This window comes from Copadichromis virginalis, linkage group LG20 (genome assembly GCF_057382275.1).
Source record: "Copadichromis virginalis isolate Kocher_CV1m ecotype Utaka linkage group LG20, C_Virginalis_male_GT1.1, whole genome shotgun sequence".
NCBI lineage: Eukaryota > Metazoa > Chordata > Actinopteri > Cichliformes > Cichlidae > Copadichromis > Copadichromis virginalis.
The window spans coordinates 5,745,397-5,769,389 of NC_140637.1; the positions used below are offsets into that span (position 1 = coordinate 5,745,397).

The 23,993-nt window shown below is 40.9% G+C and overlaps 1 protein-coding gene across 3 annotated transcripts in view; it reads left to right on the forward strand.

Annotated features, from left to right (window-relative positions):
* chl1a (cell adhesion molecule L1-like a) overlaps positions 1 to 21,183 on the forward strand; it is a 48,254-nt gene extending 27,071 nt beyond the window's left edge. The window contains exons 17-30 of one of the 3 annotated variants that reach the window (XM_085443105.1): positions 1,806 to 2,003; positions 2,143 to 2,213; positions 2,323 to 2,545; positions 3,368 to 3,483; positions 3,906 to 4,110; positions 4,313 to 4,435; positions 6,188 to 6,373; positions 11,727 to 11,765; positions 12,212 to 12,274; positions 12,724 to 12,837; positions 13,121 to 13,282; positions 13,606 to 13,782; positions 14,755 to 14,827; positions 20,327 to 21,183. In XM_085443105.1, the coding sequence (XP_085299231.1) occupies positions 1,806 to 2,003; positions 2,143 to 2,213; positions 2,323 to 2,545; positions 3,368 to 3,483; positions 3,906 to 4,110; positions 4,313 to 4,435; positions 6,188 to 6,373; positions 11,727 to 11,765; positions 12,212 to 12,274; positions 12,724 to 12,837; positions 13,121 to 13,282; positions 13,606 to 13,782; positions 14,755 to 14,827; positions 20,327 to 20,540 (1,964 nt within the window). In that variant the 3' untranslated portion in view covers positions 20,541 to 21,183. The remainder of the gene's footprint in view (positions 1 to 1,805; positions 2,004 to 2,142; positions 2,214 to 2,322; positions 2,546 to 3,367; positions 3,484 to 3,905; positions 4,111 to 4,312; positions 4,436 to 6,187; positions 6,374 to 11,726; positions 11,766 to 12,211; positions 12,275 to 12,723; positions 12,838 to 13,120; positions 13,283 to 13,605; positions 13,783 to 14,754; positions 14,828 to 20,326) is intronic. The other 2 variants (XM_085443106.1, XM_085443107.1) reach the window with 2 other exon arrangements.
* The last annotated feature ends 2,810 nt before the right edge of the window (positions 21,184 to 23,993 follow it).

The window sequence follows — 23,993 nt, forward strand, 5'->3', positions numbered from 1 at the left end:
GGCACTTCATGCTCTAAAGTAAAGACCCTGCAATGTTAGAACACAACCCCAACCATCAGATGAGAGTCCAATATCATTGTCTAGTTCTGCAGTTCTTTAGCCTCGCCACTGGGAAAAAGAATCGTATAATGCATAATCAGTAAACAAAGCATATAAAATGCATGCACACAGCTGTAGTGCCTCCATAGTGTAGTAGTTTGCACTTTTGCTTGGTAAGAGAAAGGTCACTTGTTTGATTCTAGCTGAAGACACAAAACCCTTTGGTATTGCGTCAGGAACACCTCCAGTGTAGAGCTCTGCCAAATCAAAACATCCAGGGCGATTCGATGTTGCGACCCCTTGTGACAAGGGAGCAACTGAAATTAGCATTCAGGCACACCTGTGCTGTACGTGCATGCACTGACCAGAGCCCGAGTATGCGGACTAAAGCTGCTTCACAGTTGGAAAAAAGTCTGCAGGTTATTATTAAAAACTGAAATTGTTTTTTCGATGCAACTTTCAAGTGATTTACTGCAAATCACTGAGCGTTTTCATGCTTCCCGTGTGAAAAAGAGATTTAGTTGATGCTGTGATCACTTAAACAAGTGAAGAAAGCTGCAAAGCGCTGAGAATCCCAGCAGGGGAGCTTGTCTCTCATTTAGGCTTCAAAAGGGAGGGTGAAATTATTTTTGGTGGTAAGAATTTGTATGGGTTCATCAGTGTTGTGTTATTAATATTCTTAGCTGTGATGGTTGTTACAGTGGGGAAAAAATGGCTGTTTTTTGTGACTGAAATCAGATAAATCTTTTAGAACAAAAAGCATTTTCAATCCCGTGATACTCATCAATAAGTGTTAATATTTAACAAGGATGACAGCATTTTTTCTTAGAAGAATCTTTCATTATAGCCATTTTTACTAGTTTCATTCTTCCTTTCTTTCTTTTTTTGTATCATTTCTAGGTTTTTTGGCACATAATCACCACCTGTTGATCAGGAACAACATAACGCCTTTTTTTTAACAAAACAAAAAACCCCCAGATTATTTACAAAGTCACCCACAGGCTCATGGGGGCGCTTTCAAAAGACACACAAAACATTAGCAGTAAAAAAAACCTATATACTACATATCTATACAGAGTTTATTTAAGTGCATGCTAATGAACATCATAACCAAAAATATAGGATTGAAAGAAAACTGTAAAGTAATGAACATAATTAGTCTTTAGGAAGATAACAAAATCAGAAGCGCAAAAATATACAATGGACAGGAGGCTTTTAGCTCTTTCTGTGATGTGCCAATTTGTCTTTCTGATCGCTGTTAATGACAGCGTGGTAAAGCGCCTTCTCACTATCCCCTTCAGCTCTGGCCCTAGCGTTAATACCACTGTCAGTTCTTAATTTAATAAATTCAAATTAGAGAAGGTAGCACAACCCTTAATCCTAGAAGTTTCGTGGCACAGAAAGGGTGATAAAAGGGGTTAATATGAATCGTCTATCTGAGAATTCATAATACCACCAGAAATCCTTTTCTCCCTGGTACTTTTTTTCTTACTCACATTGTACTACACTAATGGTCCCTGCCTCCAGGTTCATAATTAGAAATGCATGAGTGGTATTGGTAATCTCATTTAACACTCATATAAGATAATGTTGAATTATTCATTTATCAAGGAAGGGGTAAATCAGCACTCATAGATACTGATCGGCGGTGTAGATAACCTCTCTATATGATATAATCTAAGCAAAAGTATAAAAGCCTAATATATGCTTTTAATAATCAGTGTCATTGTCACAACTGCGTGTGTCCTCTCTCTTTGTGAGCACAGAATTTGTAGTGGAGTATGAAGAGAACCGCTGGGAGCCTGGAAGGTGGAAGGAGCTACAGAGAGTCACCGGTAACCAAGCAACAGCTGAGCTAAAACTATACGGGAACCTTAACTACCAGTTCAGAGTGTATGCTGTTAATGCCATTGGACCCGGACCCCCGAGTGAGCCGACTGAACGACACAAAACACCCCCTGCTGGTGAGACCAGCTCCTATTTATTAAAAATGTCTCTCTGGTTATGTGTAACATGTCAAAGCATGCAAGTTTTAGTATTAAAAATGGCATCTTTTTTATTCTGCAAAAAATGATTTATACAAATGCACACATGTCTCCAAAGCACCCGATAGGAACCCAGAAAACATCAAAATTCAAGGCCATCATCCTCATCAAATGGAAATCAGTTGGGAGGTATGAGAATTGTTTATTCATTTAAATTTAAAAGACTTGTTATCTGTAAGAATTTTCACTAGAAGTTGTTATAGGATTGTAACAATTTCTCTGCACTGTCATATTGTAGCCGCTGTCACCTGTTGAGCGCAACGGCCCAGGCTTTGAGTACAAAGTGAAGTACCGCCAACTCGGGGTGGAAGATAGCTTCACGGAGCACATGGTCAACAGATCTGTGTTTCTCGTGAACAACACGCCCACCTTTGTCCCCTACGAGATTAAAATCCTGAGCAGAAACAGCTACGGCTGGGGGCCAGAGCCTAAGCCTGTTACAGGTTACTCTGGGGAAGATGGTGAGTAGTATGTATTAATATATTTCAGCGTACGATATAATTACCTGCAACTGACTTCATTACAACATACCCCAAAGCTGAACTGGCATATTTGTCTGTTGGTTTTCTTTTAACTCTGAACTTCTCGTGTTATGATTCTTTACCGTGTTCTCAGTTGTCTTTTGGCATTGTCTGCGGGAAAATGTGTCAGGTTAAGTTCTTTTCTTTTTCTCCCCCCCTCCACTTACCCAAGGTTTTAACCCTGTGCAGGTGGTGCAGTAGTGACTTTTCCTTCCTTTTGTAAAAGGAAAAACAAAAAAACACCACTGCTAGCAGGTGGCAGATAACCTTTGTAGAGGAGAGGGATGTCAAATTTCCACTTCTGTCTCAGAAGCTGTTGGGGATTTGATAGATCACGACACGCTTTGCGCTGTAGGCCTACTGAGGCACGAGGGCTGCTTCACTTTCCAGTGTCTGCCGTGCTCCTGTCGTTACAGTAACGCGTAGAGTAGAAAATATTTACAGTGCCATTTTGTGTCTGGTGTGGATTTTCCCCCTGCTTTCAGTAGCTAATTTGCTTCATTTTGCATGTAGCTCAGCATATTTTCTGTGCACTTTCTTGGCTTTTTATACCAGCACCAATGTTTTGACTCATCAATTCATCAAGCAACAGAACACCATTCCTCAGCTTAAAACACTGTATTAATCTAACAAGGTTGATGTATTTTGTAACTTTCTGCAACTACAAACATTTTATTTTCAATATGTTGGGAAAAAAGTCGGAATAAAGGTCTGCTGTTCACAGACTTTCTGTGTTTCTCAACTTCCTCCCACCGTCTTTAGTTCCTACTGCGGCACCACGGGACATTGCTGTGGAGGTGATCAACACCACTGTTCTGAGGGTTAGCTGGACCCCAGTTCCGCCTGCCACGGTGCGAGGTCGCCTGGGTGGTTATAATGTAAGTTGTCAGCTTCTCAAACATCTCTGCATTTTCAATTCCAGCAAAGGAACTTCAAACAGCAGCGTGTTTTTCTCGGTATTTGAAAATCCTCCAATGTCTGCTTTCTGAATAGCGCGCTTTTTCTGGTGGAATGATTTTTGTCATTTGGAGGACAAACTCTAAAATGAGATCTCTGCATGTACTCTCATCGTGACAGCACATTTTGAGAGTTTTACTTTTGGTTGGATATAATTTTTAAACATTTTTTAAAAAATTATACCCAAATTTATCATTTAATGAGTTTTAATGCTGTACTTGTGTTGAAAGTTTGAAGGATGCACAGTGGCAAAGTAAAAGAGTGACAAAAAGATGTGTGTGTAAAGGAGCTCTTTCATTATCTTACTGTCCTTCTTGTTGTTTTATATTCCACCCTCTCACAGGTTCACTGGGTGAGGAGAAGAAGTCTCCTGAATCCCGACAAGATTTTAGATTTGAGTCACTCCATGTCCTTTTCTGGAAACAGAAGTCATGTCATTGTGCCAGGACTCGAACCTTTTTCTGAATACAAACTCACTGTTTATGTTTTCAACAAGAAGGGCAATGGACCCAAGAGTGATCCGGTGACCTTTAATACACCAGAGGGAGGTGAGGTGATACTGTGATCACACACGCTAAACAACCCATGCTTCAGGCGTTTATGCACACGTGCTGAAAACTGTACAAACTATGAATTCAGCTTTAAAATGAATTGCATCCTTGTGACAAGATCGGTTTTAGATCAGTGTGTTTTTCATCCCAGTTTTTAAAAAAATGTGTGCTTATCTTACCACTGTTGTTGTTTGTGTAGTTCCAGAGCAAGTTACCGTCCTTACTTCCTCCATCATCCAGAGAGATTCAGTTAGGCTGGAATGGGCACAGCCGCCAAAGTCAAATGGCATCCTCACCAGTTACCTCCTGCAGTACCACCTCAGTATGTAAACACACCACACTTTGTAGACCTTTGAACCTACATGAGGTTTTCCATCATAACAGAGTTGTCTCTGCTGTAACTCAGGACTTTGTCTGTAGTGTTACAGTGGGCGAAGTGTAAACAGTCGTTCAACAGCAGCGTCGGTAAAGGGGACGCAAGAGAGGAAAAGATTATTAAAGAGAGAAGGAGGTGTAGAGGGGGTGGATATGTGATACTACAGCTTCGATTTACACATATGGAGGTTTAATTTCGATTTAAAAAACATTGTTGCATACACTATCATCTGCACATCACCTTTTCCCTTCTAATCTCGTGTGGCGTCGTCCCAGACAGTAGGTGGCACTGTGTGACACTGAACCCTCCTCCAGTCTGCAACGGCCTAATTGTTTCAAGATACTTTAGCCCGTGGCTTGACACTTTCCTCTGTGTTTCTTATCTCATATCCTCCTGCATGTTTCCTCCCAAAAGAAGCATTTAAACCAGTGCTCTATGTGCCTCTTGTGCTATTTTATTTGTATTTATTTTTTTTTGCATTTATCACTCAGAAGCTTTTCTTTTTGCAAAAGAAAAAGAAAAAGCACCTTTATGCTGTAGTACAGTAAGAATGGACAAGTGAGTGAGGGGCTTTCATTACACTCTCTGTTTTCAAAGCCTACACTCTCGTTGGCTGACATTTCTGAAGTCTTTTGTGTAAAATGTGAAGGCAGAGACAGCCCTGTGCCGCCTCCAACAGCACCCACAGAGTCTGGCCAGCTCTTCAATACACTCTGTCCCTCTATTTCTGCCTTTTTTTTTCCCATATCAGATGTAAGACTTTACACAGTTATTCCCACACACTGCAATCTGTAGGTGTGTTTTTTTTTGTTTTTTTTTTAGTTGAACTGATTCACCATATCACTTAAATGAAAATTTGGTTCCTATGAATAAACAATATATGTTGCGCTGTATGTGCAGTATCCTTTGGTTTCCTGACAGCACTGTGTGATCTGTTGTCGGCAACGTAAAATATCCTGTGCTCTCTACTGCCGCTGCAACCCCCCCCCCCCAAAAAAACCCCAAACATTGTTTTTGCAAAGTGGCACAATGGGCTTGGCACATCAGCTCTCACCTGTGGTTCGGTATTGGCACAGTAATGGCATCACTGAGGGAGGTTTCAAAAGAAGTGTTGCTTTCAGCAGTGCACACATACTGTACTTTGATCTATAATGCATATTTGGTGATATGTTGTGCTACTTGTGATTGTAGGTCTTCTGGTTTCCTTCTACTGCTTCCTTATGCATTCTTCCCCCTCATTGTCTTCCTTCCCATCACTTGTTTTTGTAATTTTTTCTTCCTTTTACGCAGAGTTAAAAAAAATCCCTTCATAGTCTCTGCTCGGTTACCACTTCCTATTACTTTTCTCTTTTCTCATCTTCTCCACCTCCTCTTTTCATCCGTGCCCTGCCACTTGTTTACACCCCCCCCCCTCCTCTTGAGCTCTTTATTTCCCTCTTTCATCTTCTCTCTTCTTTCCTCATAATGTATTCCTCCTCAGCTTACCTGTCACAACATGTATCTGCTATATTCACTTCCTTCATGAGACAGCATAAAATCTCTTCATCTCTTCCTTCCCTCGACCGCTGACCCTCATTATAGCCGTGTTACGCTAACCTCCCACACGACCCAGCTGCGATGACTTTTTCTGCATCGATACATCGTAGGCTCGCTCTCAGCACGTGAACCGACCTGACCATCTTTCTTCTTCGTCTACAGTTAATGAGACTGCACTCGAGGTGATTGATTCCAAAGAGATCAACATTACCGGGGCTGACACCAACCATTGGACACTTCAGGGATTAAAGGGGGACAGCCTTTACCGCTTCGACCTCAGAGCGTGCACTCGAGCAGGTTGTGGGCCTCCACAGGCCGAAGAGAGCCGAACTGATTTTCCAGAGCCAGGTGAGCTAATGAAATGCATTTAACTTGGGTGGTAGTGTGCCTGTTTATTGGATTAATATATGAAAATCCCACAGATAAAACACAGCACTGCTGTGATGTATTCATTCATACAAGGGAGAAACATCATTATTAAGGCCAAAACTACTTTGTATAATTCAAGTGAGTACAGATCAGACTTTGAAGAGGTCATACTGTCATTTTTGTGCATACAAGCTGTGTTTTAAAAGAAGGGATTGTCCTGATAGTGATATTGGACTTAACTGAACTTAGAAACCATCTAAGAAAGATGAGATTGGAAAAAACCTGTGTGTTGAAATATTACTTCCTCTCTAGAGCCTCACTCATCACAGCTTAACCTCTCCAATGAGGAGTGTTTGTCAGACACTGTTTAACAATCTAGCACCAGTTTTTGTTTAGTTCAGCAGAATATAGTAATATTTGTAGTAAAATCCACTTTGAAATCACATCAGAAATTTGTGATATTTTCATGCAAAGCTGAGAACAACTACATTTAAATCATTAAAAAACACAAGGTGTAACAATTTCAAGGTCAGCAATAAAACGAAAGGGCAATTTTACAACATTTTTAGCTCTGTTGTACAAATCCTTCAGTTGAGAATGTCCTTCAAGATACTAAGGTGGGTTTGATGTGCTTGTCTAGGGCAGAAATGTACAAATATGTCTGTGGCTCAAGGACTAATTGGTATTTTGATAGGGGGAAACATGACATTGTAACTAACTAAAAGTGTTAGAAGTCAGATTGTTATTCAGAGCAAATGTTTCTAAAGGGGCTAAAACACTGCTTGAACTCAGATGTATCCAAAACACAATCAGGCAGACCAAAAGAGACCACACCATCAGAGGATCAATACACGACGCTTTGTTCACTGAGAAAATGAGAATTAATACATTTGCTAACTAAAGAAAGCGAGACCCCTATCAGAAAAGTCCTATCAAAAACATCTGTCTTGTTGTGGTCTTAGTGGATCATTAATGCGTCTCTAAACCAATTCTCAGGAGGGGAAACGAAGCCAAATACTTGGGGTGGGCTAAGATGTGCCAGCACTGCACAGAGGATGACTGGAAACAAATCCTATTTGCTAATGAATCCCACTTCAATCAGAAATGTGTATGTATGAAGAGAAGAGAGGATGAAAAAGCAGTTTATCAAACCCGCACCTGCATTGCATCAACTCCAGATGACGTAGCACTCCAGCATGACATGCTGTACTCTGTGGTTTGCATCTTTGTGGAGAAGGCTTCATACCACTGAAGGATAATGAGCCCAACACAACTCAAAGCTTTGTAGAACTACTTGAATACTAAAAGAAGCTCAAAAGCCATGGAGCATCGAATCATACCAGGTTATCAGGCTTTGCACCAGCTTGTCCATTCCAGCTCAAGTGCACAATGCCATTAAAGCAAAAGCTGGGCAGAGCATTGAGTATATTACAGAATTCTAGAATTTATGTACATGTTTTGAAGATTAAACTTTTTACCCAAATTTATAAGCTCATATCATTTTTTAATGAGAAAAGCTATATTGAACGCGAAGCAAATGCAAAATAGAAGTATCTTCACAAGCCCCCTCAGACTGTAAATTATATATATAAGATGAGGGAGCTACTGTAACCGAAACGGGCAAATTAAGTGTCAAGCTGCTGCCTTAAAAAGCTCGGTGAAATTGCCTCCCTAATGTCCTTGTAAATGCTTTCCGCAGTTTGCATATAAAAAGGTACATCTCCAGTTTTCGTGTGACAGCGGCTGTGAATATTCAACAAACCTGCGAGCAGAGGATCCGAGTGAACCTCCGAGTCTGCGGTTTAGTCTTGAGCCAGTTAGAGTTTAAAAGCAAAACGACGATTTGGAAATTTTGAAAGGATACGCTGAGCATATTGAGTGCAGCTCATTTAAAACCGGAGCGCTGTGGTTCCTCTTTTTGACTTTGTTTTGAAGTCTGGCGGCGGACGTGTGCAAATATTTTATGCTTTAAAGACTCTTTTAAATAAAGCGATGTGAGAAATTACAATAATGTGATTAAAGAGACTGTAAGTGAAAGCAGGAATTAAGCTGGTGCCACTTTGCTAACTAAGAAATGCCTGCACCCTCACAAAAGTCTTAGAATTAAGGGCTAACTTGACTCATGTTATACCAAATGAATTTATCAGAGGAGCCAGAAGTTGTAGACTTGGAGCAGATCACTTGCTTAGCCTTGATGTCAGGTAGAAGCAAATCAGTCACATGAGAGCATAATAAAGCTTATATTTGACAAAAAATGCTCACTAATTCACAAATAACTACACAGATGGTGGTGGCTTTAATTTATATCTTGAATAAAATCCTCTCCACGAGCTCCTCCTTCTAGTGCTTAGCATCCATTTGCTGGCTCTGCATATTTTGATAAAAGTTATTCAGTCTTCCTGAGCTTTTATGCTTCCTTTGAGAAGCTCTGCATCTTGTAGGTGGATGTCCGGCCCGAGAGCCATTAGATGCATTGTTTGTAAATATGGTTGAGTAGAGGCTCGATGCGGAGATAAAATAGCTCTGTTTGAGAGAGCTGTCCTCGGGGCACGTTAGTCACAATGCAGTGGAGGAGATTTATGGAGACCAACAGCACAGAGCAGGGGCAGAGTGAATTTAGAGACGTTAACGGGGAGTGATGGAGTGACAGCAGGGCAAAAAAGAAAGATGAATGCCCGGGAGCTAGTGAGGTCAGGCGCTGAAGTAGTCCTTTTATAGTTCACCTTTTTGACTGAATAAGCTTTTAATGCCTCTCACCATTTAGCTAGGATAAACAGCTGCCTGCCTTGAAAATATTCTGGACAAATCACAGAGTGACATGTCTGAACTACAACAATTACGCAGACCCGTGCACGCGTCCACATGTCTGTGCTTGAAAAGTTTGCAATGCCAGTGAGTTTCTGGAGGGCAAGCCAAAAAAAGGGGGGGAAAAAGGGTAAAAGAATGTGTTGAAACATGAGAAACACGAGCAGGAAAAAAAACGGGAGAAAAAAACAAAGCTAACAGCCACAGAGAACAGCGTGGCACACAGTAGGAGAAATATCTATTTTTCTCCATCAGGTCTCAGGAGATAACAAAGGAGCAAAGATAAAGCAGGCTGCAAACTTGACAAAAAGCACAGAGGAGCACATGCCTCAAAAGTCACACAAAAATAACCAGTTTCTCTGGAGATTAAATTATTGCTCCCCGACACAGCACTTGAACACCTAAGTTGTTATCGGCAACAAATTTGCTAATGGCTCGAACGCATCTATTTATTTACTTTGAGTTTCTTTCGAAAAACAATCACAGTCTGAACTTATACCTCAGATATCTATGTACACCCCCCCCCCCCCCCCCCCCCCCCCCGGCTATCCAGTGTTCAGTCTGCAGATTTTCTTGTTATTTAAACTTTTGCTTGCATGCTGCGCTCTGTTTTTGGATCCTGGATATTTTAATGTAAGCTCAGGTAGCGGCACACTTAATTCGCACCAAATGATGTGAGAGATAATACATTCAGGAATTCACCGCATTCACAAATGAGGTAATATGTGTGCCACAGGTAAAGATACCTTTTTTCCTCCCCAGTTAGAAATTCAAACCTTGTTTAAATTCATATAACTATGAATAATGTAAACATGCAGGGCTGGTTCTAGCTGTTTGGTGGGCCCAATGCAAGATGTGTGTGTGTGTGGGGGTGGGGGGGGGTGGGGGGGTGGGGTGGGGGTGCGGCTAGATTGGTAAATCTAAATTCAACGATCTCCGGTTGACCGAGAAAATGATAATAAAAGGTAAACTGTGAGGCTCCAGGTGCTGCATTTTAATCAGAAAAATTATTGTTATTCTTTTAAATTTAAGAAACGAAATTCTTCAACATGAGAAAACAATAAAACAATAAGTAAATAAACTGGGCTGTGGTCCAGATGAACACAAACTAAATGAAACCATTACTTGGAATGAAAATGTAACCAGCGTTCTTGCAAATGTGCGGACGGCAACACAAGATGAAAACAAAATAGCATATTAAAATGCAATAAACGAACATCTGTTTTGAAGTGCAAGTAGTAAAACCAGAGGCAGAGCAGTGTTTATGTTGCAGTTTAAAAGGAACCACGTGTAACTGTGAACACAGCCTTTATCATCCACAACATGTCTGCTTGCTGACATTTTTTTAGCAAGGCGGCTCAAACACTAGCTCCCCTTTCCACCTCACAAGCGAATCTACATTGTTAACAAATGCCTTACCTTTACCCTGTACACATTACTCATCTTCATTTCCCTCCTTTTTAAATTTTTGGGCTCAAGCTGAATCGGGATAAACCCTTTCGATGCCATTCAGCAATCACTGTTATTCTCCTGCTGAGGTGATGTGCGGCTGTCGACTATCCCATCATACATGCCGACACATCACTCATTACCTGACGGCTGATGATGAGGAGTTTGAATTACCCCACAAACACAAGGCGCAGCTTCGTTTTCTTTGTAGCTTAGTTTGAGGTTATATCCTACATTTAATACTTCATTGCTTCACTAAACACATGAAGAGTTTAGCTGGTTATAAATAAAGACAGGTCATTTTAATTGAGGCTGAGCATCTGCATCTGTGTATTCCATATATTTAAAGAAACAGCTCTGAAATAAACAATGCAGCATTTCAGACATAAAAGGGTGAAAAATGTCAAAATTGTTAAATAACCTCAATTAACCAATAACTATATTGCTAGCTATAATTATATACTTTGCTGGTATTGTCGCTGGTGCTTTTCACCTCTCCAGATGTTATCCTCTTCTCTGTTCTCCATGGAAACACCTCTGTAGCACATGTTTAGCTTCATCGTATGAAGACCAGCCCTCAATATAAGGGACTAAATTATAACACTGGTTATTACCAAAATAATTTTTTATGTTTGTATGTGCAAGCTCTTTGTTTAAAATGACGAATTAGAGAAACCAGATCAAATTTAGACAAAAAACAGGAATTCAGTCATTTTTAAAAAACGAAAAATATTTGTGTTTTCTTGTTTTTATTTGCTATATATGCACGTATCATCACTAGAATAAGGTTATTAGTAATTTTCCGTAGGTAACTGTCAGAAAAAAAACATAGGTGTCATCTTTTGGTTGCACAGTGCCCTCTAGTGGTGCAGATGTCAACCAGACTTCAAATCCAAACAGCACTTGATGCAGCTACACACACAGAGCTTGTATATGTTTGTGAGAATGCACTTTTGTTCTCCGGTGGCCCTGCAAATGTGTCAGCATGTGTTTGTGTGCCTGGTCTATAAACCTTAAAGCGGGATTTTCATAAACATGTAATCTTCTGCTTCTTCGATTTCTTTTTATCCCTCTGAAGATTTGTCCCAGACTCCAGCTGTGGCCCCTGCTCAGAGCAGTATGTATCACCGCCTGCAGCTGGTGTAGCTAGCCAACATAGAAGTGGTGGTAGAGACAGACGAGGTTGTAGGCGTGTTGGTGTAGCAAGTAGCTTTCCATAGCCTCAGCAAAAACATGTCCTTTATAGTTGTACAAATATAATTTGGGTGAGTCCTGTATACCACTTCGGGAGAGACAGAAAGACATTTCTTTGTGCAAATCATTTGCCGGAAAGTGACAGTTGTGGTTTAAATTTGCAAGTCAGATTTATTGTTGTGCTGCAGTTACAGGGTGTCTACCGCGGTATAAGTTGCGCTGTGCTTGTGCAGTTACTGCCATTAATGCAGTTTTCTCAGTCGCTCTAACAAATTCCGCCTTTATGTAGTCTCGCTTGTTGCACAATATATTAGACTTGACAGCTTTTGTAGAAGGAATCTAACATCTGAGGTTTCTCTTTCATTCCAGGCTACAACTGCTCTCTCTCTGTTCCCAGCTCTATCTCAGGCAATTCTACTCATCCTCCTTTAGGTATATAGCTCACACTCACACATGCGCAGCCAATATTAAGCCTGTGAGCTCGTCTTGATGTACTTGAACTTTTAAGTAACAACAGTATTCGAGGCATGGAGTTGTTTCAATCTGCTCTGATATCTACTCGTGGTGGTGGGGGGTGCGCCACGAAATGCCATCTTTATTTAACGTAGAGGGAAAACTAGATGTCACTCCCGCCCACGATCTATATAGCTACCCTTTATGAGCCCAAATCCAACTCCACTCAATTAAGTCTGGGGCCGGGAAATGCCTTTTGAACTGTCTTTTTGAAGGGTTTCTGCTAGACGGATTGTTCTCAAGCTGCAGGGGATCCTATTTGCCTCTGCTAATCCTCTTTTCCTGCCTTCTCTCTCCTTTTCTCTCTGCCTGTCTGTGTTTTCCTTTCCTCCTTATTTACTTCCCCCTATTTCTTCTTTCTTTATCAGTTCCAGCCCTGTTGAACATAAGCTCTTACGTGAGTGACACCTTTGCCAAAATCAGCTGGACTGCCAGAGAAGAGCAGAGGAGCTTGCAGCTTTATGTGGCTTATATGAATAACCGTAAGCTACTTTTCCTGTCCCCGCCTTGCTAAAAATTGATAGGAATTTAAGGTTGTATCATGTTCAGGTACACCTAGGGATGTTTTATATTAACACCTAAAAAATATAGCGTAAGCCTCCTTGGTTGCTTCAATCCCTTCCCTTTAAAAATGGATTCAGATGTGTTTAAGTTATATTTAGTGTAACCATAATACTGGAGAACCATTTATTAGTCGCCAACAGCACATCCTCTTCTGCTAATACAGACTTGCTGCTTGTGCACTTCCTGTGCTTGGCTGTGTAGGTGATGGGAACTGGCGGATTTCAGAGGCTGTAAACGCTTCTCAAAGTTTCCACATAATTGACGGGCTCGAACCGGGGACGGTGTACACTGTGCGCCTCATGGCTAAGAGGCTGCTCGATAACGCTAGTATTTTCGAAGACGTTATCGAGACACGCACCAAAGGTGAGAGAAGCAAAGACTGTCAGCGTCAGTAGATTTTAGTGATAACAACACCAGCATATCATTATCAAACTGACTGAGTGACTGACTGACTGTGCTGAACGTGTGAATTTATTCATTTCTTTCTTATGAATCCATGCACATTTGCTTTTGTCTTCTTCCTGTCTAACATCTGAGTAAAGAGTCAGTGTGACATCAAACCTGAGCTCATCACATTTTTTTTTCAATCAAAGATCAAGTTGTTTAAGAGTGCTCGAGTGGTTGGGCCCACCTAATAGAGTCTGTGTGTAAAGCTGGTTCTTGAGCTCTCTTTCACTTGTTTTCAGGTGCTGCAAGTCAGAAGAGCAGCTTTTCAACCCACGGCTGGATGATTGGGACCATGTGCGCTGTGGCACTGCTCACCCTTGTTGTGGTCATTGCCTGCTTTCTGCGGAAAAACAAAGGTGGCAAGTATGCAGGTACGCCATCGCCACAGCGACAAGAAAATCTCGCCATGGAAAAAGGTCAGTTAGTCCTTAGCCAGGGTTGAGTCCCCTAAGTCATTTTGAGCTAAAATTGAAATCCTAAAACTACTACCAATTTATCAGGATGATGCTTTTTTTATAACTTGGGCCTCAACCCTGAGCTCAAACCTGTTTATGCATGTGGGTCACCTTTGCACAGCAGCTACAAGCTGCAAACAATTGGTGCGGCCGTGTTAGTTGTCTTAGTACCGCTGATTTCATACTTGTCAAGACAGACAAGCGGGAATCAGCTGCCTTTGTTGCACTCCTCTCCACTGCTCACCTGAGGAGACCTTCCGAGCTCTTCCATCTCACTATTGTGCTGCCATGTATCAGAGTCAAATTCAGTCTCACAATGGGCCTGCCTGCAAAGTGTCTGTTCACTCTGTTTCTTTCCTCTGAACCTTTATGCTTCCCCATCTTCTGCCTACTCCACTTCTTTGCCTGCTGTAGCTGTAGACAAAAAGTACTGAATTTTTCATCAGCTCCTTTGGATTCCCCCCTTTTGCCCATCCAGTTCTTTTCAAGGAACCCCTCTTTTAGCTTTCTCAAACGCAACTGGTCTTTTCAAAGTGTTGTTTGCACAAAGAGCTGACATCTAGCACTTTGTGCTAGACACGCAGAAGAGAGGGTTTCCATGTACAGACTTAATGTAATGTTTACACAGCTTTAGCTGTTCTCAGATGCTTTTGGTCGTGACTTCTCAATTTCTAATCTTACAGTGTTGAGATTGCGTATCGCTAAGTGGATCTTTTAAGCTTAGATATGTCCAGTTTTGACATTTCTGCAGTTTCCAGAAATACTGCTGTTTGAGTTATTTTCCCTTTGTAGGATGGTAAAGACAAGATCTTCTAAAATAAATCTGAATCTGGAGACTTATGGATGCACACACGAGTAAAATGTGATTGCATCTTTGTGTGAAAGTGCTGCACTAACAATGGTGCTGAAGTGCCTGTCTTGCCCTCTCTGCAGTGAAAGAAAAGGAAGAGCCCCACTCTGACACGGAGTCACAGAAAATGAATGATGACACCTTCTGTGACTACAGGTGAGCTATACCCCTTTTCTGCACGCTGCAGTACCAAAGATTGATGAGAAATATCTATTTTTTATTATCTCAAAAATCACTATGCTGTAATTAATATGTTGTGCATATGTTAAATGTTTTCTGGCTGAAAAATAATTTTTTTGTCATGTATCACTGTGATGTCTTTCCCTCCCAACCTAAAAGCAAACCACGCATTCATGAGCTTTACCAGGATGAACCTAGAAGCCAGTGCTCTCGTCATTTAATGGGCTAGGTAATCACACGGTGTAGTTAAAAGTAGTGGTTAACACACAGCACAAGCTTTGTTCCCTTTTAGTTGGAATTATGTTCTTTTACTCCTGATGACGTGCATGTGTCTGTTCTGCAAAGTGCTTAAGTCACGTAGTTGCTTTAGGCATCAGTAGGCCATTTGTGTGCTAGTCTGTGTATGCTTTTATATAGACATTAATATTTGGGGGGGGGATATTTGTGCACTGCTTGCCTCCTTTTGTGTGTGCGTTTGAGTGTTTTATTGGTGTTTTTTTTTTTTTAACTTGCTGTCATTCTATGTAACGCAACTTACTGCAAAAAGTTAACAAACACCCTTGACTGCAGCTGGGGCAGGCTGGAGGCATCAACAAACCTCGAAATGCATTTGTTTACTTGGCATTTGCACGGCTTCAAAATCCAACAGAGAAAAGATTTATAGATATGATCAGTCTTTAAAAGATCTTTTTCAGACAACAGCTCTGATACCAGCTATTTAAACTGTTTTTTTTTTTGGTAAATCTAGACAACAATTAAACTGTGATTTCACTGCAGTCTCACACTACTGACATGAGCCTGTGTTACTGACAAAGTTCTCCTTTCAAATACAGTTGTGTTGCGTAAAAAGTTAGACATTTGCAGTCGGCCGCATAGTGAAAGACACACCATACTGTTAAGACTGGATTCCACTTAGAAACAGGAAGCTCGTTTAGTTTGCAAGTCTTGTTCTCTTTCATGCTTCTTGTTTTTACAAAAGGAAGTTTTAATTTCAGTTTAGCTTTAAGTCTTAGACCCACTAATAGTTCTTCCTGTTTAAAGGGAGTTCTTCCTTCCCACTGTTGCCAAGTGCTTGCTCATATGTATATATAAAATAGTTTAGCAAACTTTAACATGGAAAGATGACTTTAGGGATAATAAAGGTTATTGAAACATAACTAGTTCCTGTCTGTAGTGCCTCAGCTTACTTGGGAACTTAATAGATGCAGATTTTCTTAAATAATTTTAAGCAGTTTTAAAAAAGAGGAAGCTCCTACTGCACACGCACAGATTCTGGATACACGATAATTGCTGATGGAAAATATATGGTGAAAAACCAGGCCTTTGAGCCCGAGGCAGGCAGCTGTTGTACTTTATAATAGCTGTTGAATTTGCATTGTTTAGCTGCTACGGTGATAATTTTGGGGAATCGAGCGAATCCTATTTTGCTTGACAGCATTGCGGCAACTGTGTGACAATGGTGTGTTTGTTTGTGCAGAAAGCACCTAAAATAGCCTCTTCTGCCTGCTTTGATTCTTCTCGTCATCGTATTATTCAGAACATGATTACTCACAATTGTGTGGTTGCTGCCAATTGCGTTCCTGTGCTTCTTGCCAAGACTGTAATTCTGTTAAACAGGAAAGAATGGATTGTCCAGTGTCCATGACCCTGTTTTTGCATTACGGACCACAGTTACTTTGTGGCTCAGATTTGCTTGATGTCGCAATTGTGATAAAAAGTGCCAATGGGAGTGAAAAGTGTTGCAGGAAATCTACTAAATGAACAGATGCAGTCGGTTTGTTTCAGTAATGAAAACAAATTAGCAAGAGACGTGTAAATTAGCAGGTCAAAAATGAGCGGACCTGATGATAGAGCAAGAAATTGACTAAGAAAAAATGCCATCCATGCGTTTCCTGAGAAAGCTGTTCGTTCTGGAGCAAGGGGAAACGCCTGTGGGGTCTCAGAGGCTGTGGCAGCTGTTCTCTTGGTAAATCCAATCGCTCAGTCGGAGTGTTTATCCAGAGTAGGCATCCCTGTTTTGTTTTTTGTTTTTTCGTGCATGCCGTGTGAAGCTGCAGCTATTTATTAAGTCAAATCAAGGAATCTTACTCTCAGCCAGCTGTGGGAACAATCACTTTCTGTAAGATTACAGTTAAAATTACAAGGACATATTCTAACCTGCTCCAGGTCTGAGCATCTAGAGACATTTTTGATACTATCCATCCATTTATTTATTTTTAACCCAGTGCTGTCAAACTCAATTTACAACGTGCGCCACATATGGGACCCACTTATGATAAATGTGTAAATTTACAGAAAACTATGTTACTCCATTTCCACAGCTGGCCTGTAATTATAAAAATTATAAAATATAAAGTTTTCATTAATTCACAGAAAATTCATTATAAAAACGAGTAAAAATTCATTTTACTGTAATAGTAGGAAAACAAGAACGTCCCTGTTATTTCAGTGTTTATCTGTTAGTGTTTGGTGTAAGGGAGCAGTCTTTGTCAGGAAACACTGTAAAACTTAAAACTGTAAAAAATATACTTAAAAGTGCTAAATCTATGCACTCCTTCACATTTTCTAAAGCTCTTTAACATGCTGGATTGGAGACTTTGGTGGGCCGATTCTGGCTCCCGGGCCTTATGTTTAACAGCCCTGGTTCACCTGCTATCCAGTTCATGGGAGACTGGGGCCTTTCTTGGCCATCATAGGGCAAGAGACAAGGTATGCAGTGGACACGTCACCTCTATTACAGGGTCAGTATAAACAGTTGTAAAGGTACCTGGCACATATGCGTTTTTAAAATTTAATTAAATTTCTTTTTTTTTTCCTGGACAGCTGTTCTCCTCCTGATGCTCCACATGAAGTTCTGCTCTGTTGAATCAAAGTAGCAGTATTACTGACGACCACAAATATGTTGGGGCACAGCTCCAAATAATCACGGTGAAGTGGTAGAGGACAGAGCCAAAGCTTTGGCACAGCACTCACAGCTTTGGGCCATCCACCAGTCCTATTTATATGCTCATTCTCATAACTTCTCCCCCTGACTTTCCAAATAAATTAACACTCTTAGCAGCAACTATCGCAGCCAAATCAGCTGCCAGATAAGAAATGGTGCAACGTGCAGTAAACTGCTAGCCACAAACTTTAATAAATCACATTTGTGTGATTCTGTACTCTGAAGATTTTGTATTCTGAAAGAGAAACGCTCACACAGTGAGGGCAAGCAAGAAATAACTGTGTCCACACCCTCTGAGTGACTCATTTCTAGTAGTTTTGCGACTGTATTATGCATTAATTGGCTCAATATAGGTTACATGTATTCATTTAGGGCTGCATGCTTTAAAAAAAAAGAAAAAATGAAGTGGTGGCTACGATTCTGCATAGGTGCTGCAAGACTTCCAGGCATCCTTTTGGTAAAGTACTATTTTCTGCAAGGTTGATGAAATGGTAGAGAAAGTCTCAAGAATGTGCCCAAGTTTTTTTTTTCTTTTTTTCCACATGTGAAGAACTGGCAAAAAACAGAGAATGCTGTGATATTGAATTTCTTTCTGACAAACTTTATTTCGGAGCTCGCAGGGCAGGAGAAACCCTGGTGTTTGTTTGTGAGCCAGTGCAGATGCTTTGCTGCAACTATCTGTTTAGAATGCTTCTCATGGTTAGTTTCATGAGTCTGTTCTGACTACTGTCCCCCAGAGTGCCCTTAGCCTTACTATGATGTTGTTTTCCTGGCTTTAGAGCTGGATTCAGGGCTCTGTAGTGCCCTTTGAATCTCTAAAGGCAATAGACCACCCACCGGTATGCCACGTGTCTGGGGAGCTGACAAGTGGTAATTATGCTTCAGATGATTTCTCTTTGTAGACAGCCCTCTATTGCTTTGCCCCTCTGTCCACTGCAAGAACAGCAGGTGTCATGGCTGGAGCAGGCCGTTAGCCAAGCGTGTGATGCAATTTTTTCCTCAGCCGGTTTATGTGTTTCTTTTTCTTTTTTTCCCCTTCCTAGCCTGGTGAAAGCTCTCATGTTCTCATACTGCTCATATTTTTATGTGCAATTTGGGAGAAGGCAGCAGATGCAGGGAAGTTATTTCTCCAGACACCTTGAAACTAGAATACAAACAACTTCAGCTTCACGATCGGGAAAAATACACCTTGCACCTGAAGTTTTGCTGCCCCCACTCTACCCAACCCCAAAAAACCAAGTCAACATAGGTCAACAGGAAGACAAATTTAATTACCTCCCCCCCCCCCTTTCCACCTGTAGCTTTTGAGTGAGGGGCTCAAAAGCACTCAGCCCCATTTTATCATGGCATTCAAAGTCACTGTGGGCGGGCTGCAGCGGCGGTGGCATTCCACTGCTCTTAGATAACAGCCACTTATCTGCAGCACTCTAGAGTCGTCAGAGAAAGAAGGTTTGATAAGGGCTGAAATGTGGACCTTATGTGGCTTGCATTGTAAACGGCCTCATGAAAACGGGCAGATAAGATTGGTTATTAAAAAATCCCTGCGAAGGAGAGCCATTTTAAAATCTCAGCTTGAACCGGGTCTCTGTGCTAAAATCCTGCTCAAAATGTTGAGCTTTTGTTTGACACAGGTGTCAACTGCAATATGCCTCAAATGGCGCTATCATGCATGTGCCACCTGAGCAACGCAGACGCTCTGTGTTATGAATACAAAGAGAGAGAGAGCGGGCGCGCACGTGAGCGAGGGATAGAGGTGTTGCCAAACACTGATCGTTTAGGGAATTTGAAAAGAAAGACAGGGAGGAAAAATATCCTCAGTGCTTTGAGGTGACCCCCACGTCTTGTAGCAAGACACCTGCAAGTTGGCCAGTCGCCCAGCCTTAAATTGGCATCTAATCTCCTCAGCCGGAGTGTGGGCCCATGGGAATACTACGAATGACAGGCTGTTTGTCTGGGATTGCATATGCCCCACCTCCACTCCTCTCTTCCTTCTCCCTTTCTCAGCCTTTACCCTCCACTCCGCCCTCCACCCCAACACACAAACACACACACACACCTCCCTCTCGGCTTCTTTCTCACTGCTCTCTGGCAATTTCCATTGCTGGCTCTAAAGAGATTTGAAATTGCCTTCGGTCCTGAAGCCCTGGCAATTAGCAATTAGTGAAGTGATTGTACCAACCCGTTCCTGCCTCCCTTGTGCTCCCTTTCCTGCTGTGCAGCCGCTGGATCCACCCCTGCCTACTGCCTCTAGTGATGTATTGAAACCATAAGAACTTGCTTCATGAGCCCGTGTTTCTCTTAGCAAGTATTTGGCAGGCTATATGTGCTGATTATTCTCTGTTTGCTGGTGTTTGTGTGTGTAGCTTTTAATTTCGTGTGAAATACATAGTGTGCAGTGTGCTCGTGTCAAAGACGGCCTCTTAAGGCGACATGTTTTGCGCTCAAAACTGTTTGATGTGCTATACCACGAGTTTATTTTACCCACTGCACCGCTGACCTCAGCCATCCTTCTCTGTTCTTCTTAATGACAGCGACAGCGATGAAAAGCCACTGAAGGGCGGTAGCCTGTGTTCCCTGAAAGGAGATGATGCAACTGGGGACAGTGTCAGCAGATACACCCTAGGCGACTATGCAGACGGTGGAAGAGAGTTCAATGAGGACGGCTCATTTATTGGGGAGTACTCTGGACACAGGCATAGAGGCTCTGTTAGCGAGCCCAACGGACCCAGTCTTGTGAACGTATAAAAGCCGAGCTCCAACTGAACTGACTTCTACTTGAGATCCTTTCAGGATACTTTTTCATTCAGATTCCCAACATTCAGTAAAGCTCAAACACCCAAATAAGGGAACTGACTCAAGCAAAAAAAAAAAAGCGGGTAGAAGTTTTGCCCACAGCCTTTAATGGTAAGAAAAAAGGGGGGAAAGTGTGTTTTTGTACATCCTGTATGAAAAGTGATTAATGTAAGATTTTAAAGTTTGATAATTTTATTAATGATGAAGTGTTTTTAACCTTTCAGCCACAGTTTTACATCTACATTGTTAATTTTTTTTTTTTTTTTACTGTAACAAAGGCATAAGATAAATCACTTTCCACAGAGTAAGTGTGCATTTAAACGTCAAAACATTTTTTTACACAGCAGATGAAACTAACACATACAGTAGATATGCTTATGTGTTTGCAGCATGTTTACATATTCATGCCGTATAGTTCAACGCAGGGTGTCATATTTATTGAAGACAGAATCACTCTTATGATTACAATACTGTTCTTTTACTGTACAGTTTGGTTGTTAATATGCAAATGTCAAAGTTGATCATTTGTAATTTTTTTATAATCAAAATGTTGATGTTCTTTTTGTGTCAATATATCAAACGTGTGCTTTCTTGCTTTTACATATCAAACAGACAAATGTTTCAGCAGCATTTATTAGTTTTTAGAAAGACAGATGAGTTATCTTCTTGCATTTGCAGTGGAGTGCAATCATGAAAAAAAAAAAAAGGTTTCACCTCAAGCCCTCAGCACTCACAACAATTTGTCATAAACCTATTTGTAATTTTTTGGGACTTTTTCAGTTATGTGCCTTAAATATCCAGGATATAACAGGATGAATCACTCTACATCCTCGAAGAATTACCGGGAAGCAAGACTTTTTTTTTCCTGTCAAATTCTTAATGTCGGGTACGTTCTCTTCTTTTTCCACTTGGTGACTCATCAGCATCAGTTCATTTTTGGCAACTTAGAAAAAATCCCGTTGAAGTTGAAGAGAGATGTCCTCTCATTGGACGAGGGATGGAAATACATGATGGAAACCCATTCTTTGTGAAATTTCGTTCACAAAGCAACACTGAAAAATGATACACTCACGGCTGAATTAAGCTCGACTTTATGAAAGGTCAAACACACTCTAAATCCCCACAATATTTTTCCCGTTATCTCTGCAGTACGTGCTGCAAATCGCCACATGCATAATGCATGTTGCTAAAATATTCATTAGGAATATAACTCAAAGTTGAAATTTGACCTATTCGATAAGCAGAACTAAGAAAACTGGGATACAGCAGTGCTAAAGGTTTCTTTGGTTAGATGCTCGTTTTTAGGTGCAAGATTAACCTTTGAACCCTCTTAAGGTACAAAGACCATTTGAAAACTAAAGGAGATCCTTGTGGAAAGCATATCACTTACATACCTATACTTATAGAACTGCAACTATTTCAAATATATTAAAGACAAACATTTGCACACGTACTAAAGAACATGAGAAAAGAACAGTGGATAATAAAGAGAGCCTTAGACTTAAAAACAACACAAGTTGTGAAATATAGTCAACTTTTTAGTCAATCTCTTTCCCATTACTGTACCAGGTCCCAAGGCTCCAATTATCTGAACCAAAGCGATACTTGCACTTCCCTTCAAGTTCTGAGGGGAAAATGTTGCACCTTTGATGAGGCAGAAATTCCAACTAACGAAGACGGGAGATGATCGACTAATCTGTCATTTGGTGGGAGCCTCTTTAAATCACTCAGCCCAGCTACCCCTCTGCTTCACTCTGTTATTTTTGAGCTGTTCAAAAAAAAAACAAAAAAAAAAAACAGCCAACAGCTTTCTTCTGTATTTACCATATTTGTTTGTTTCAAAATCAAAAAATAAGTAACTAAAAAAAAAATCAACAGCTTCAAATGTGAGTTTAAAATTCACAAGACAGCGAGATGGGTAGTAGTAACACATTTTTGTAAGTCACGATCTGAGCATTTAGTAAACTTTTCTATTATTATTATTTTGGAGCAGCGTTCCACTTGGCTTGTTCCATATCTCTGAAATACACCTGATGCCCTTATCTTTCCTTTTGAATGCACAGGTTCCATGCAGCTATATAGCCTGTCCACAGCCTTGTGATTTTAAAGAGGCATTCATGTTGTAATCAAACCAGACTTGGGATAGTGGAGTTGAAAAGCACTCTATGCTCATGGCAAGATAAAGGTCATTTAAAGAGATAATCCCAGTATTGTCAGGGATTACGCCCTCATCCGTTTTAAAATTGCTTTCGCAGTGAAACGTTAAAGCCTCTAAACAACAACAGAAGATTATTCTAGTCAAAGCTCTTCCGAGTGTCACACAGCCAGCTTTTTTTTCCTTTTTTTGGGCTTTACTAAATCTATTTTGAGGACCTATAAGTGACCCTTGCAAATAAAGTTATGTTAGCTCTGTTTTGGAACGATTACAGGTCAGGCCGTTAGTATCATTCAAATCCTCGTTCAAAGGACTGCCAGTACTTGTTGTAAAGCATTTTGCTGTTGTTATCACTGGAGAGTGCAGCACACTCACACACAAACTTATAGATCACAGCCCGAAGCAGATCACTCCCTTTCAGTCGATTTGACTGGAGTTGATATTTAGGCCAAGTGCCTTGGAAACTGCCTGGTGGGAGGAAATTGATAGTATGCTCATGCATGCTGCGTGTTTGCCTCGGCATGGTACCAACTTTAAACCGACTGACGCTGCAAGGACAGGATGCTGTGCGAAAACAAGTCGTTTTCTCGGGGTGCCACATATTGCAGTTATGCTACAAAAACCAAGTGAAAAAGAATGATCTCATCAATATTGAACGCTGTGTGGTTCATGGAAAGGGCAGTAGTGACAGTTGTTTCTGAAGATGCTCTTAAGGAAGATCTTTTTTGTTTTGAAGGAATGCACTTAAAGCTTTTTCCATGGGATCAATATCAGGAGTCAACTCAGCATTAGATCCAGTCGGACCTATTTAAAGCAACACATAAAAGTTTGCATGTTCAATCTGTGAGAAGTTTGCTTGAGAAAATGGTTAAAAGTAAAGAAAGGTGGGCGAGCGTTGAAGGTTCCTTGGCAACATTACTTTCACTCAAGCATTTTTCAGCAACAGTGCAGGGGGAGAAAAGTAGCTAAGATAGGCAGCTCATGACAAATGACAGCGTAATATTTTCTGTAATGGCCTTCCCCAGGTCGGAATTTTTTTTTAAGGAGGATGTGGGATGCTTACTGTTTTACCAAAATCCAATGCAAACTAACAGGAGACAAAAAGAACAGCTGTGGAGCAAGTCATCGTTTCGACACGCTTTCAAGAAACTAATGGGAATAGTTGAAGATGCATTTTGTCTGTCTCTCTCTCAGTCTTTCATTAAGTTTCCTAACGCATACCTTCTATTGATTTCACTTTTGAAAGAACG